The sequence below is a fragment of the Triturus cristatus genome, chromosome 12, assembly GCF_964204655.1.
Source record: "Triturus cristatus chromosome 12, aTriCri1.1, whole genome shotgun sequence".
NCBI classification, from domain to species: Eukaryota; Metazoa; Chordata; class Amphibia; order Caudata; family Salamandridae; genus Triturus; species Triturus cristatus.
This window is the reverse complement of record NC_140595.1, coordinates 541,037,935-541,051,078: the sequence shown is the minus strand read 5'-3', so window position 1 is coordinate 541,051,078 and position 13,144 is coordinate 541,037,935. Positions and strand designations below refer to the sequence as shown.

The 13,144-nt window shown below is 45.3% G+C and overlaps 1 protein-coding gene across 2 annotated transcripts in view; it reads left to right on the top strand.

Moving 5' to 3' along the window:
* Positions 1–13,144, top strand: part of DUS2 (dihydrouridine synthase 2) — a 571,780-nt gene that overhangs the window by 248,593 nt on the left and 310,043 nt on the right. For both annotated transcript variants that reach the window (XM_085639553.1, XM_085639554.1), the window contains exon 7: positions 9,179–9,226. In XM_085639553.1, the coding sequence (XP_085495679.1) occupies positions 9,179–9,226 (48 nt within the window). The remainder of the gene's footprint in view (positions 1–9,178; positions 9,227–13,144) is intronic.

Here is a 13,144-nt window from a genome sequence, read left to right as displayed (position 1 = left end):
AGGAATGTAAATTAAGGTTACCAAAAGAACAATTCCAGCCATTTGTTGTTTAAAGAGCCTGCAAAGGCCTGGTCCTGACACTAAATGTGATTTATAAATAAAATATCATGAATTCATTTGTAATGTGACTTTTCTGCCTTTGATCTCTTTAATTCTCAGTCATGGATCATTTAGGCAGTCCTAGAATACAATTAAAAATGGTTTCTATTCATATTTGCTGTTTCAAGTATGCACAGATAAGTGCTGAAAAATGGGCTTTAGGTGACTGCTTATTTTTGTACCGCTTGGGACATCAATATAATGAGTTGGCAACCCTAATCACAAGGCTGGAAGTTTGTTGCAGGATGAGCACAATATTTATTTCCTCCACCCTCAATACCTGGACCCTGAATAATGCCATAATAGCAATAGTTTAACTTCTATCAGAAACCCTATGCCGGCCCTCAAAAACATGTTGTTACTTCAAATGTCTGGGAATGCACCCTGCATTCAGACAACTCACTCCTCATTCTCGCCCTTCACTTTCACACTCACCCTGCGCTCACAGTGACCACACTGCACTTATGCCACTCGCCATGAACTCAGTCTCATTGATCACTCTACACTCACAATGCACTTGCGCTGTTCACTCTGTACCTCACCCTGCAGTCACACGAGCACTATACCCACCCTGCACTCATGTGACACTTCACTCACCTGTCCCCCTCACTGCTCACTCTGCAAACTCACTCAAACAAGCCCATCGCTAATCATACATTCATTCGTCCCACTCTGCACTTACATCCGCACCCAAATTCATATTTCACCTTACTCACTATGCAGTCACTCCTCTCACGTGCACTCAAATGCGAACCCAGCGCAGAGGGCTAATGTGCCTGCTACACAGAACGTGTATTATGAAGATCACAGAACTGAGTGTGAGTAAACTATAGGTAACCCAATAAAAAAATGCAACGTTTGTCAGAAAGGGGTTAGAGATGAAGTTCATTGTTGGCGAGTAGTGAGGGAATTCATGGAGAAGGAGGACCAGGGGGTCTGAGCGCCCAAAAAGACAGTTGCATCGTACGCGAGCAGTGTTGCGGCCAGCGCTGGCTGGGAGTCTTACCCCCCCCCCCCCCACACGCCCCCGAAGTTCGGGTCTGCTTGCGCCCCTGGTGCTCACTGCAACAGTTGCAAAAATAGAATTGAGCGTTACCATACCTGCCAACTCACACGGTGCCACAGTGTGACAAACGATAATGGCTTCCATCACTCGGTCTCCTGGTGTGGAGCAGATATGACACTGTGGCAGGGAAAACTAGCTATTTTTCAGCTCGTTTTCGAGAGGCTTTCAACTGCTGACGCCTATTGAGGGGTGTGAAAACATCCCAGGACATCAGCCTCAGCAAGCTTTTTTGGGGGTTAGGGGAGAAGGAGGGGGCTTGGGGGCGGGGTTCAAAAATGGCTCCTAGGTACTTCTTGGCATGAGGCCCTGACCCCTTCAAGGCCCCGCCCTCACCTCACACTGTGACATTGTTCTTCAAGTTTCGTTACTCAGTGCACATTTCTGTAACCAGAAATTCAGATTTTCTGCATTAGTGGCCAGTGCAAATTCTGGCATTCAAGGTTACTAAATTGCTCATTTTCTGTAATCTGGCATCATTAGATTAGGAACATTTGTGTTCTGCAAGCGATGGACTGCTGGAAAGAAAAATAACGAAAAGAACATTTATTAGTCTTCTGAAGAATACATCATATTTTGTATGTCTCTATTTTCCATAATTTTTTTTCTCCATTAATGAATATCTTTTATGTTCCACTGTTTGAATCCACAATTGTGGCTGGACCTGCCGAATGCGGTCCATAACGATGGTGTGGTGGGATATTGAAAACATTCCACTCCTGAAGTCTTTTTGTGCTCTGGAGGTAACGGGGTATCTTTAAAAGTAATGACAGTCTCTCAGTGCTCCAATTTAAACGGTTGAAAAGACTACCTCAGGTTCAATTCCCACAAGAGTCAAGTACCCTAAAAAAACAGCTAGCCCCACTAACCCACTCTAAACCACGTTGGTTGATACAACTGCCTGCTTATCTCTGCCGAATAGGGTTGTCGACTTTTAGCTTGCCTGCCTTTTTTCGTCTTGAGGACTTCATGAGGTGGCCTGTTTCTGAATGGTGAAAGGGATAAGAATCTTCTTGTAAGCTTCTCACTTTGTGCTTGCCACAAAAGTTAACAAACATTGACAAAGCCAAAAGGTCTTGCGATGCAAGAGCTATTGGCTTTGTCAATGTTTTTTTAGCCATTTTGTGCAGCATCGCTGCTGCAATGTAGCATGGCTGAAAGTAAAGAAAAAAGTGCTGTGACGAGATCAGCGCAGGCTGTGTCATAGCACTTTTTTTTCTTTACTTACAGCCAGGCTGCACTGCAGGTGCACTGCTGTACAACATGGCTGTACACAACTCTGATAAAACCAATAGCTTTTGTGTTGGCGAGACTTGTTGGCTTTGTCAATGCTTGTTTTTTTTGTTCTGGGTCGTAGGAGGAGGAAAGCAACAACACAGGAGGTTGGAAGGGAGCAAGCAACAATGGGGAAGGTAGGAGGAGGTAAGCAACAACAGGAAAGGTGAAAGGAGGACAGCATAATTGAGGGAGGGTGAGAGAGGGCAAGCAACAACACGGAGGAGTCGAAAGTGGTAAGCAATGACACAGATAGGAACGGTAGGGTGGGAGGGGCAAGCAACAACATGGAAAAGGAGGGGGAGGGAAAGAATGCAAGCCTGCAAGCACATATACTCCTATGGAGTTCTCCAGCTAAATAAATGATATAGTCCCGGCCCAAAAGCGCAAGCAGCAGAAGGACACACACTGGGCAAGCATGCAGTACCTGAGCCATGCTCCAGAGGTGGAACAAATGCACAAACAGGAAGTGAAGCTGGCACACGCTCACAAAAGAGAAGCCTTAAAACAAGGGTAATGATGTAGCCTAACTAGTGGTAAGTAATGGGAGGGGCTCTAAGCTCCCTGTAAGTGAGTAAAATATCTCATAAGTGGCAGCGCTGTCTCAGGCGAGACTTAAAAAGAACCTCCCCAGGACACGACTCCCTACTCAAGTGGTTGATCTAAGACACACAGCTTGTCAGTCTTCAGTCCACACTACCTGGTCAGTCTTCAGTCCACACTACCTGGTCAAATGCAGTCCCTACTGTGCAAGGCTGTTAATTGAAGATAGCTGTGTATATGATCATAAAAAACGCACTGAACAAACTCTAAGGGTATAATTTTTTTGTTGTTGCTAATTTCACATTAACAGATGTTTCAAAAGCTTAGAAATCCACTTTTAAAACACATTTAAAGTTGTTTTGGCACAAAACAAAACCTAAAAACCTTGAAATGGGGTATAATGGTTAACTTCACAAGCTAAACCTTGAGCCACTGCCATGAAATCCATAACCCATAGATCAAATGCACTGGTAGGCCTCACAGTACGTATACGTATACCAATAAATGTAAGGTCTATGGAATAAAGGAGAAAATAGCATCTCAGTATATTTAAATAATTTGGCGGCAAGGATGCCATTTGAAACTAAAACAGAACACACTGTGCATGATTAAAAGAGTAGCTTAGCCTTAAATGAGGCAGCTAACAAGATTATTAAAAATCGGACAATAAAGGTCGAGACTGAAAGTAGCTTTAATTTTGGGTTGCATCAAGTAAACTGATACATAATGTTTTCTGGATCTTGATTTTCACTTTCAGTGTTATGAGACACACATAGCGAATGAAATTCCTCCTGACCAAGTTCCCCAAATAATGATGGTGGCCATAGTATAGCGGAGTATGTGCAGAGTCTTACTAAGATTATCTGTTGGCCATGGTATGCCCTGCATGTGTCAAGAATGGTGATTGATTTTTAGTATCATCATATTGGAGGCTTCTTGATATTCAAATGGGCTCCAACAAGCAGGAGCCAAGAGCCCAGTAGTTTAAGCAAAAAATATAACTACTGTAAGATGACTATGCATGGGTTATGCAGTAATTTGAATTGTTTTGGTGTACTTTTACATGGTATTATATGATACAGGTCTTCAGTGGGGCAAAATGCGAAACAGGTGTCAAACATAGTGAAATTCGTTGTGTTGATCCCGTTCTTTCAGACTGGTTCCCTCATATTTCTCATCAGGGTGGGACGAATGAATGTATGATGAATGCACTTTATAGTGCAAATTTGTTTTTATTGGATTTTTACTCCTGAGCTAACCTATGTTCTCTGCAGATTTTAGGTGGCTTGAGGTTGCCCTCTCACTTTCCTACCTTTCTGTTTTTTTATTTGTTCTTCCCCAACCAGATCTGTCTTCTAAGTTTCTGTTTTTGCCTATTTGGGCAAAAATCTTCTCTTGACCTTCAACTCCTCCATCTTCTTCTATTTCCTTGTGAGTATGGGCCCGTTGTGATAATTATAACTTTCCCTCTCCCCCTTTCTCTGCCATTATTTATGCATCCCTTCTTCCACCCACTATTTTCCTACAACCCTCTCATCATCTTTTTTCTTACTTCTCTGCCTTCCTCTCACAATATTCTCTTAACCCCTACCTTTTGGTCCCCATTTTGCTTTAACTTTCTTTGATTTTTCTGCCTCGTCTGGCTGCTGAAGCTTCTTTGAGTTTTTATACATAGAAATATAGAGTAAAGTACTGCAATCAAGTTTTTTGTATACTTGCTGCCAAACCCCAGTAACCTTTTGTGTTAGTTTAACAGTGTACAATGTTTTAGGAATTGAAAGACTTTTTTAAGCCGTTCTTTTTTTCTAAACAGATTCTATATAGGAGATCGTTTATTTTCTAATAATAATATTTTTATACCAGTTCTGAAATTTGATATCGAGTTGGCTGCGTGGTTTTTAGGTCGAGCCTAGGCAGTGCATGCGCTGTCATTGTGAGACATGCTGTATTCACTCTGTGCGCTTACAGCCTGCCCATAGGCTTGCTATTTGCTGTATCCCTTGTTACTCTGTTATTCTTTCTTCCTATTTGTTTATGGCATGCATTTGTCATGCCTCCTTTAGTATTTATCCCTCCCCAAGAGCAGTGACCAAGTACAAGGGCATGTCAATCGGCGTCCTTCTAGTGCTGTAAATTAGCAAATTTGTTTTAATACTCATGCTTTGAACTTGAGTCAATACTCATTGGCAAATGCTCAAAGAAGCATATTGTATGCCACGCTCATGTGGAAAATACAAATCCCCAGTTTGTTGTGTTGTGGTTAGTGACATCAAGTACACATGACCCTTCTTGTTCCAGTAGCCCCATAGAAAAGCAAAGCCAAATAGATGGCAAACATGCCTAGCGCCTCATACCGGCTGTGACGTCTTTATTGGCAAGGAACTGCTTTGTAAACCATTCATGGTGTAAGACAATAGCTTTTTTTTCTCAGACCATCTAATTATTTAGAATTGTGTAGAATATGTCACCCCTTTGGGCGACTTTAACTCTGACCTATGTGCATGCTCAGTGTGCTCTCGCAAGCATCGTGTGGCCGGCAGTGTTTCGTGTTCTAAGCATGTGCAGAAGAAAGATACATTCGATAGCAGGCAGGGTTCACCAAGAAGAATCTGTTTGTTAGTCCCAAGTATTCTTAGGAATTTTATCAAGCCATAACCTGCTGCTGTTTTAGCCTTGAACATTTGAGCGTGTCGTTGGAGACCGCCAAACGCCAGAAGCTATATTCAAGATCAAAGAAGGAGTATGTTTTGTCAGGCCCAAGATGGGGTGAGTCTTATAAGGAAGGGATGCTCTGGGGAGCAGAGGTGTTGCTAATGCTAACTGACCAGTATTGTAAGTGGGAAACTCATTTTTGAGATTCACCGTTTTCTACTGCACTTCGTATAGGATTTTTTTCTCTCTTTATACATGCACTTGTAGACTGGAAGAGGGCAGATGTAAAACCGCAGGCAATCTAGGAGAAAGGCTGTAATTTATATAAGATCTTCAAACCAAGACAAGAATTTCACATTCCCATTTGCTGTCTCTAACTTGCCTGCGAGCGGGACATGGAACGGTGCTTAAAAAAACAACACATTTGATAATAAGCAGCACGTTTTTCAGCACATTTTCCCAAACTTTAACTTGCTACACGTTTTGTGTTTAAAGTAGGTTTTGCTCTTTGAACATTAATAGAAGAAAATAACAAAAACATAACATTTCTTGCATATAAAGGAAAAAGATGAACACCAGCTTTTAAAATGATAGCCCAGCGAAACTATTGTTCCAATGTGGAATGAAGCCCAACAGTGTTACACTTTGTAAATTGTACCTTTAAGCATCTACTCCCATCTGGTTCCTTCTCCTCTAATTCCTGCCTGTGGTGCAAGTCAATCCTACCTGATATTGGAGTAAACGCTACTGCATTTCATCTGCAGACGTAGGGATATGTACTTAACACTCTCTGTGACCTCATGATTACCTTCTACAAGGAAGCTACCATTTTGCCTGTCCTGATGAAGACCCTGCCTTTAACTAGGGTTGAAATGTCGACCTACTTATGAACATGTTGATGGGCCATTTAATGTACTATACAGGATTGTGAACTGTATTTTCAACCATCAGTCTCCGGTTATCTCACTAACTTGCGTATGTCATCACTCCACCGCCATACAGATCACCTGCATTTTCCAGTATTGTATATTTGAAGAAGATAAAACACATTACTTTATTATACAACATCATAATTAATGTGTACCCAGGAGTGTAATGTGAAAAATACTCCTCCCCACCCTCTTGCCGCCATCAGTTATAGTGGCTTTCTTAATTTATATCCAAGGGAACCATTGTTCATTACCCAGCTGCCCACGAATACCAATTTGCCCCTTGTTTTGTTACTACACCAGTCACGAGGCCCAGATTTACTACGTGTTTTCACTGGCAATGAGACTAAGAATAAGGACTCTTGGTGGTACAAATGGCAATGCCAATTCATGTAAGAAGAGCAGAACAGGAACCAGTGCAGATACCCACAGCCTGTCACTCAAAGCCTTATTTACCAAAGATGTCTGCTCTGGCTTTGTGTGGAATCCCTACATGAAAGGAAACTGGGTGCAAACAAGTGGCAAGCAGAATGTTGTGTGATATTCCTATGTATAAGGTGTGTAATTGCTCACGTTTTAATTCGTACTGGAGGGTTTACCTAGAGAACTCATTTCATGCAAAGCACTGCTGAGTCACCTTTGCACCATAAGGTAATGCACTGAGTTGGGTTAAATGCCTTTTATAGCGCGAGCAGAGCAGCTGACTGACACCATCAGTGCACAAGTCTTGCTAAATCTGGTATTGCACATTTTTTTGTGGCAATTGTAAATGCGGTGCTGCGGATAGACAGTGTTTGCAGTGATTGGATGCCTTAATGTAATGGAAATATCATCATGACAAGGTGGCTGATTGTTTAGGTGATGCGTGTGACAACATGTGCGCACTTTGTAGCATTAAAAAAGTGTATTCAACGTATCATTTTAGAAGCGATGCGATGGCTTAAACACTTGAGTCCCAATGATAGCAGGGTTGTCCTTTCTACGGAACATAAGTGGTTTTCAAAAACTTCAACTGGTGTGAAAAATTGGATCTCGGCAAGAAATAATTATGGGGGACATGAATAGGGCAGAGAGTTCTCATACACACGGCTTTAAAAGCGAATATTACAAGTACTGAATATGTGATGAATATTTATTAAATTGTGGATATTAGGATTGCCTGGATGATGGAAGTGTTCAAAAAGTTTTTCTGTTTTAATACATTTTTAAATAGATTGTTTCATTCCCTTGCTCTTTTTTTAACCCCTTCTTTCGTTGTGATGCTTTGTATAGTTTGTCTATTCTCTGATCACATTTCTATCAGCAGCATGCTTAATGTTGTCTCTATTTTCCCCTCTGTGGTGCCTTTTCTCCTGCCTGCGTTTATTCACCATGCTCTATGGTTTATTGTGTGTGTTCTTTATTTCTGTGAGATGTTCATTCGTTCTGTTTTCACTAGTGTTCTACTATTTTGTTTTCCCAAGCCCTGTGTTGTTTCGCTGCAGCTGTTTTGTTACCACGAGCTCTTCTACCTAAAGTGGCGCCTCGCTTTCTCAGTATGGAAGGGTACCTCATTTCATCCCTTTGACTGGTTCTGCTGATGGTATTTAAGCTCTTTGTGCTTCTGCTGAGGCATGTCCTTAGCTATCTGCAGTTGCAGTGTCAGTCTTTTCTGCCACTTACCCAACGCCTTACCTCGCTATGATTTGAATCTGTAATTGGGAACTTACTGGGGCAGGGAGAGGATCAGAGCAGGTTTCTCCGTTGAGATACACTTCACAAAAAATGTATCTTGTTAGAGGGACTTTAATGAACAGTGTCGTTAGTTATAATAAAGCTGTCACAATTTTGAAGAACTGTGACAGTGCTAGCCTTTGTGCTATTCTTTCTATACATGTGTTATGTTCAGTGCAGCCAGACACAGACTGTAAACAATGCATTATTCATAGGGTGTTCGTAGTGTAGTCAGGCATAGGAGAAACAGACAGACATACACACACACACACACACACTCTCTCTCTTTTATAAGGTCTAAAAGGTGAGACCAATTGACTATACCAATGCTTGTTTGACAAAGTAATGTTTTCATCTAAAGGGGCTTTTTCTGCAGGCTATACCAATGCTTGTTTGACAAAGTAATGTTTTCATCTAAAGGGGCTTTTTCTGCAGGCTCACGTTCTACAAATTTAAAACAAATGCACAAATTTCTGGCAAAATAAGACACAATTCAGTCTAGCCCTGGTCTGGGGTACATACCCTTAACTCCATGAAGCAGAAGGCAATACCAAGGATCTGTCTCATAACCAGTCCTCCAAGTGGCATAAAAAACATGGTTCGCCCCTGATATTCGAATCATTGCTCTCCTCACTCGCTTTATCCTTATGTTCAGGCAGCTACGTTTGAGGTGGCTTAGTATATTCTCTCTTCCTAGAATTTATAAGCTCTAATAATTCTGGAGGATTCTTCGCAGACAACTGATGGAAAGCAGCATTTATTCGTGGTCTCGTACAATAGTGTGGCACGCATGAACATGTATTCAACAATATTAATCTCTTAAGCTCTTGTTTAGGGGAAGACTCTTTGGAAAGGTTAAGTTATGGTGATGTACTTGCCAATTTTGCTTTCTTTGTTTCCGCAGGGCGGTATGGGAGCTGCACTGCTGTCTGATCCTGACAGAATCGAGCAGGTAAGTGTTGGGGGTCAGTCTACAGATCAAGGATTGAGTTGATAAGTTAATGTATGCAGAAGACCAAAGACATCTGGTTGCAGTGTTTCCCTGCATGTAATATTTTATTTACTCGGATTCCCTCCTGGCAGCATTATTTAGCACACTTAGGCCCTCATTTTAATGCCAGGCGGACCGCTACCGACAGTCTGTCAGTGGCGCCCAACCCGACATTCAGACCATCGGTCTGACTGCCGTATTATAATACTGGCGGTCAGAGTGATGATGTCTCTGGGAAAGACTACCACCTCTGATAGGTTCAGGGAGCCCGTCAAGGCGGCGGGAGCCCGTCAAGGCGGCGGTCGGACACTATTCCCTACAATGGAGGATACCTGCACAGGCACTGCTGTAGGAATTAGAATGTCCATTCCGACTGTCTGTTCATGGCGGTCCCACCGCCATGAATAGGCAGGAGGAAAGGGACTTTGAGGGCCCCAGGCAGGGCCGCTGTGCCCTTTTGAGACACAGCTTAGTGGCCTGGGAGGAACATGTAATGCCCCCCACACATCCATGAACTGCATGGCAGTGCCTGGTGCATGGATGTACAAAAAATGTTGTTCTCTAGTGTGGCTTGTGCTGCAGCCCTTTTCCTTAGCCACAGCACAAGCCGCACTAGAAAACAGCATTTTACGACCGCCTGCGCGGCGGTCATATCCTAATAGGGCCGGTGGGACAACCAACTCATTGTCGTATGGTTCCTGCCCGCAGCGATGCCCGACCGTCATCGTAATGAGGCCCATACTACTGAGCCCTGTCTTTGCATGTAAGGTTTGAGGCTTGCCGGGGCAAGTGCTAACTATTTTATGAGTGGTTCATGGCACAGGGCCAAATAAAACTGCTTCATCAATCAATCAATATATTTGTAGAGCGCACTACATACCCGTGAGGGTCTCAAGGCGCTGGGGGGGGAGTGGGGGTGCTGCTACTGCTCGAACAGCCAGGTCTTGAGGAGTCTCCTGAAGGCCAGCAGGTCCTGGGTCTGTCGTAGGTGGATGGGGAGGGTGTTCCAGGTTTTTGCGGTGAGGTAGGAGAACGATCTGCTGCCGGCAGTCGCTCGACGGATGCGGGGACGATGGCAAGGGCGAGGTCAGCGGAGCAGAGCTGGCGGTTCGGAGTGTAGAAGGTAAGTTGTTCGTTGAGGTACGCTGGTCCGGTGTTGTGAAGTGCTTTGTGAGTGTGGGTGAGGAACTTGAAGGTGATCCTCTTGTTGACGGGGAGCCAGTGCAGGTCTTTCAGGTGGGCTGTGAGGTGGCTGTGGGGGGGGATGTTGAGGATGAGGCGTGCAGAGGCGTTCTGTATGCGTTGTAGTCGTTTCTGGAGTTTGGCTGAGGTTCCTGCGTAGAGAGTGTTGCCATAGTCCAGTCTGCTGCTGACGAGGGCCTGGGTGACCGTCCTTCTGGTTCCGGTGGGGAGCCATCTGTAGATCTTGCGGATCATGCGGAGGGTGTTGAAACAGGAGGAGGAGACGGCATTTACTTGCTGGGTCATAGACAGTGCGGAGTCCAGGATGACTCCCAGGTTGCGTGCGTGGTCAGTGGGTGTCGGTGCAGCTCCCAGTGTGGCCGGCCACCACGAGTCGTCCTAAGCGGAGGGGGTGGATCTGATGATGAGGATCTCCGTCTTGTCCGAGTTCAGTTTCAGGCGGCTGTTCATCATCCATTCGGTGATGGCCTTCATCCCTTCGTGGAGGTTGGGCTTGGCGGTGTTGGGGGCCTTGGTGAGGGAGAGGATCAACTGCGTGTCGTCGGTCTATGAGATGATGTTGAGGTTGTGCGATTGGGCGATGTTGGCGAGCGGTGCCATGTAGACGTTGAAGAGTGTCGGGCTGAGGGATGATCCTTGGGGTACACCACATATGATCTTGGTGTCTTTGGAGCGGAATGGGGGGAAGCGGACACTCTGGGTTCTGCCGGTGAAGAAGGAGGAGGTCCAGTCCAGGGCTTTGTCGCGGATCCCTGCGTTATGGAGGCGTGTGCGGAGGGTGTGATGACAGACGGTGTCGAAGGCGGCCGAAAGGTCCAGGAGATGAGGGCCGCGGTTTCTCCGTTGTCCATCATGGCCCTGATGTCGTCAGTGGCGGCGATGAGGGCTGTTTCGGTGCTGTGGTTGCTGCGGAATCCAGATTGGGATGGGTCCCGGATGTTGTTCTTTTCGAGGAAGGAGGTCAGTTGTCTGTTGACATTCTTCTCAATAACTTTCGCCGGGAACGGGAGGTGGGAAATGGGCCGGAAGTTCTTGAGGACGTTTTCGGTCTGCTTTGGGTTTCTTGAGTAGGGCGTTGATCTGGGCATGCTTCCAGCTCTCCGGGAAGGTGTCGGTCTCGAAGGAGCTGTTGATGATCTTGCGGAGATGGGGTGCGATGGTGGAGCTTGCTTTCTTGAAGATGTGGTGCGGGCTGGGGTCAGATGGTGAGCCGGAGTGGATGGTGTTCATGATTTTGATTGTGTCTTCGTCGTTGACGTGGGTCCAGGAGAGCAGAGGGTAGATGTGGCTGGGGGGCGGTGGGTCGGGGGGGCCTGGTTGCTGAAGCTGGTACATCTGCACACAAAGTGTGACTGTTGGTCTGTGTCCGTGGATGCTTGAAAGTTTGAGGCTGTGCCCTTGTGTGTCTGTATATTTACAGGACAGCAAAAAAAGCCACAACTTATGACTAAGTCAGTGCTGGTTAAGCTTTAGTTGTGTAGAGCGCTATATGCCAATATAAAGTTGCCTTCCAGCGCTTATTCAATGGGTGGAATACCGTTTAAGACTTGTTCTTTTGTGGCTGACGGAGGTTAGAAGGCTTTGCCAGTTAAAAGGCGCCCTGAGGGCCTGCGTGGCACAGCTATGCGCAGCTGGCACATGTAGCAAAATGCCCCATCTCACTTTCAAGTCACAACACGGACAGGCACGCAGATTCACAAGAAACCTAACGCCCTCAGCTGAAGAGAACACAGGGAGCGAAGCTGCCGCTGATGGGGCAGCTGCCTGCATGGCCTTTGAACGCGGGCACCGTCACTGATATCAACCGGTGGGCACACACAGTGAATGTGCGCACCACGACTGCGTGTTCAGCCGCCATACCTCTGTGGACGCCCTCCGGCACACCGTAGGCACAGCTGCGCGCTCCGGAGTTCTGTTGGTGTGAAGTAAACTTTCACAAGTGCCCTCCAGGGTGTGAAATTGCACTGTAAACAGCGAGGCGTGTTCCCTGTAAATTGGTCATCGTCTGGAGCCACACGGTGATGAACACTCGTGCTGGTCATTGGGACGGTTTGTTTACGCAGGAGGTTACTCCCGAGTTTAATCATTTACCCAGACAGGTGAGTGAGTGTGTGCGCGCGCGCCCTCCCTCCCGTGGGTCCAAAGTCCAGAGCACACCTAACTCTACAACTATAAAGGCTTTTACAAACTGTCAACCTTTAGCACGGGCGTTAGACGAGGGGTGTCTGGCACGCCCCAGTGCTAAAAGGGTGGCCACCCCGTGTTGACGACTAAAGTACGTATGCCTGCTTGTGACAATTAAAAAGCGCTTAAACATGTACCCAAGAATTCGTCAAGACATGAACTGACCAAAAGACTATTCCATCGGGACTTCACCAACCCTGGACTTTGATTTAATAATACAGAGCTCTCTGGAAGTTGTAGTCTTGGCTAATTTCAATTAAAATAATTGTTTTGATAAACATGATTTTGATTAGTAGTAGAAAAGCCCAGGATGGAAGTGGGGTGTCCTGTGACAAATGCCGTCTGGTCGGCCTACGCATGCTGATCAGAAGTGTAAGAACAAAGTTTTGTAGCATGTTGCTGTCAGTTGAGATGTGGGTTCCCCATATTGCAAGCCACTTCCCACCACAAGTACCCGGTGTAGTACTAGGCTAAAAATACTGGCCTGTCAGA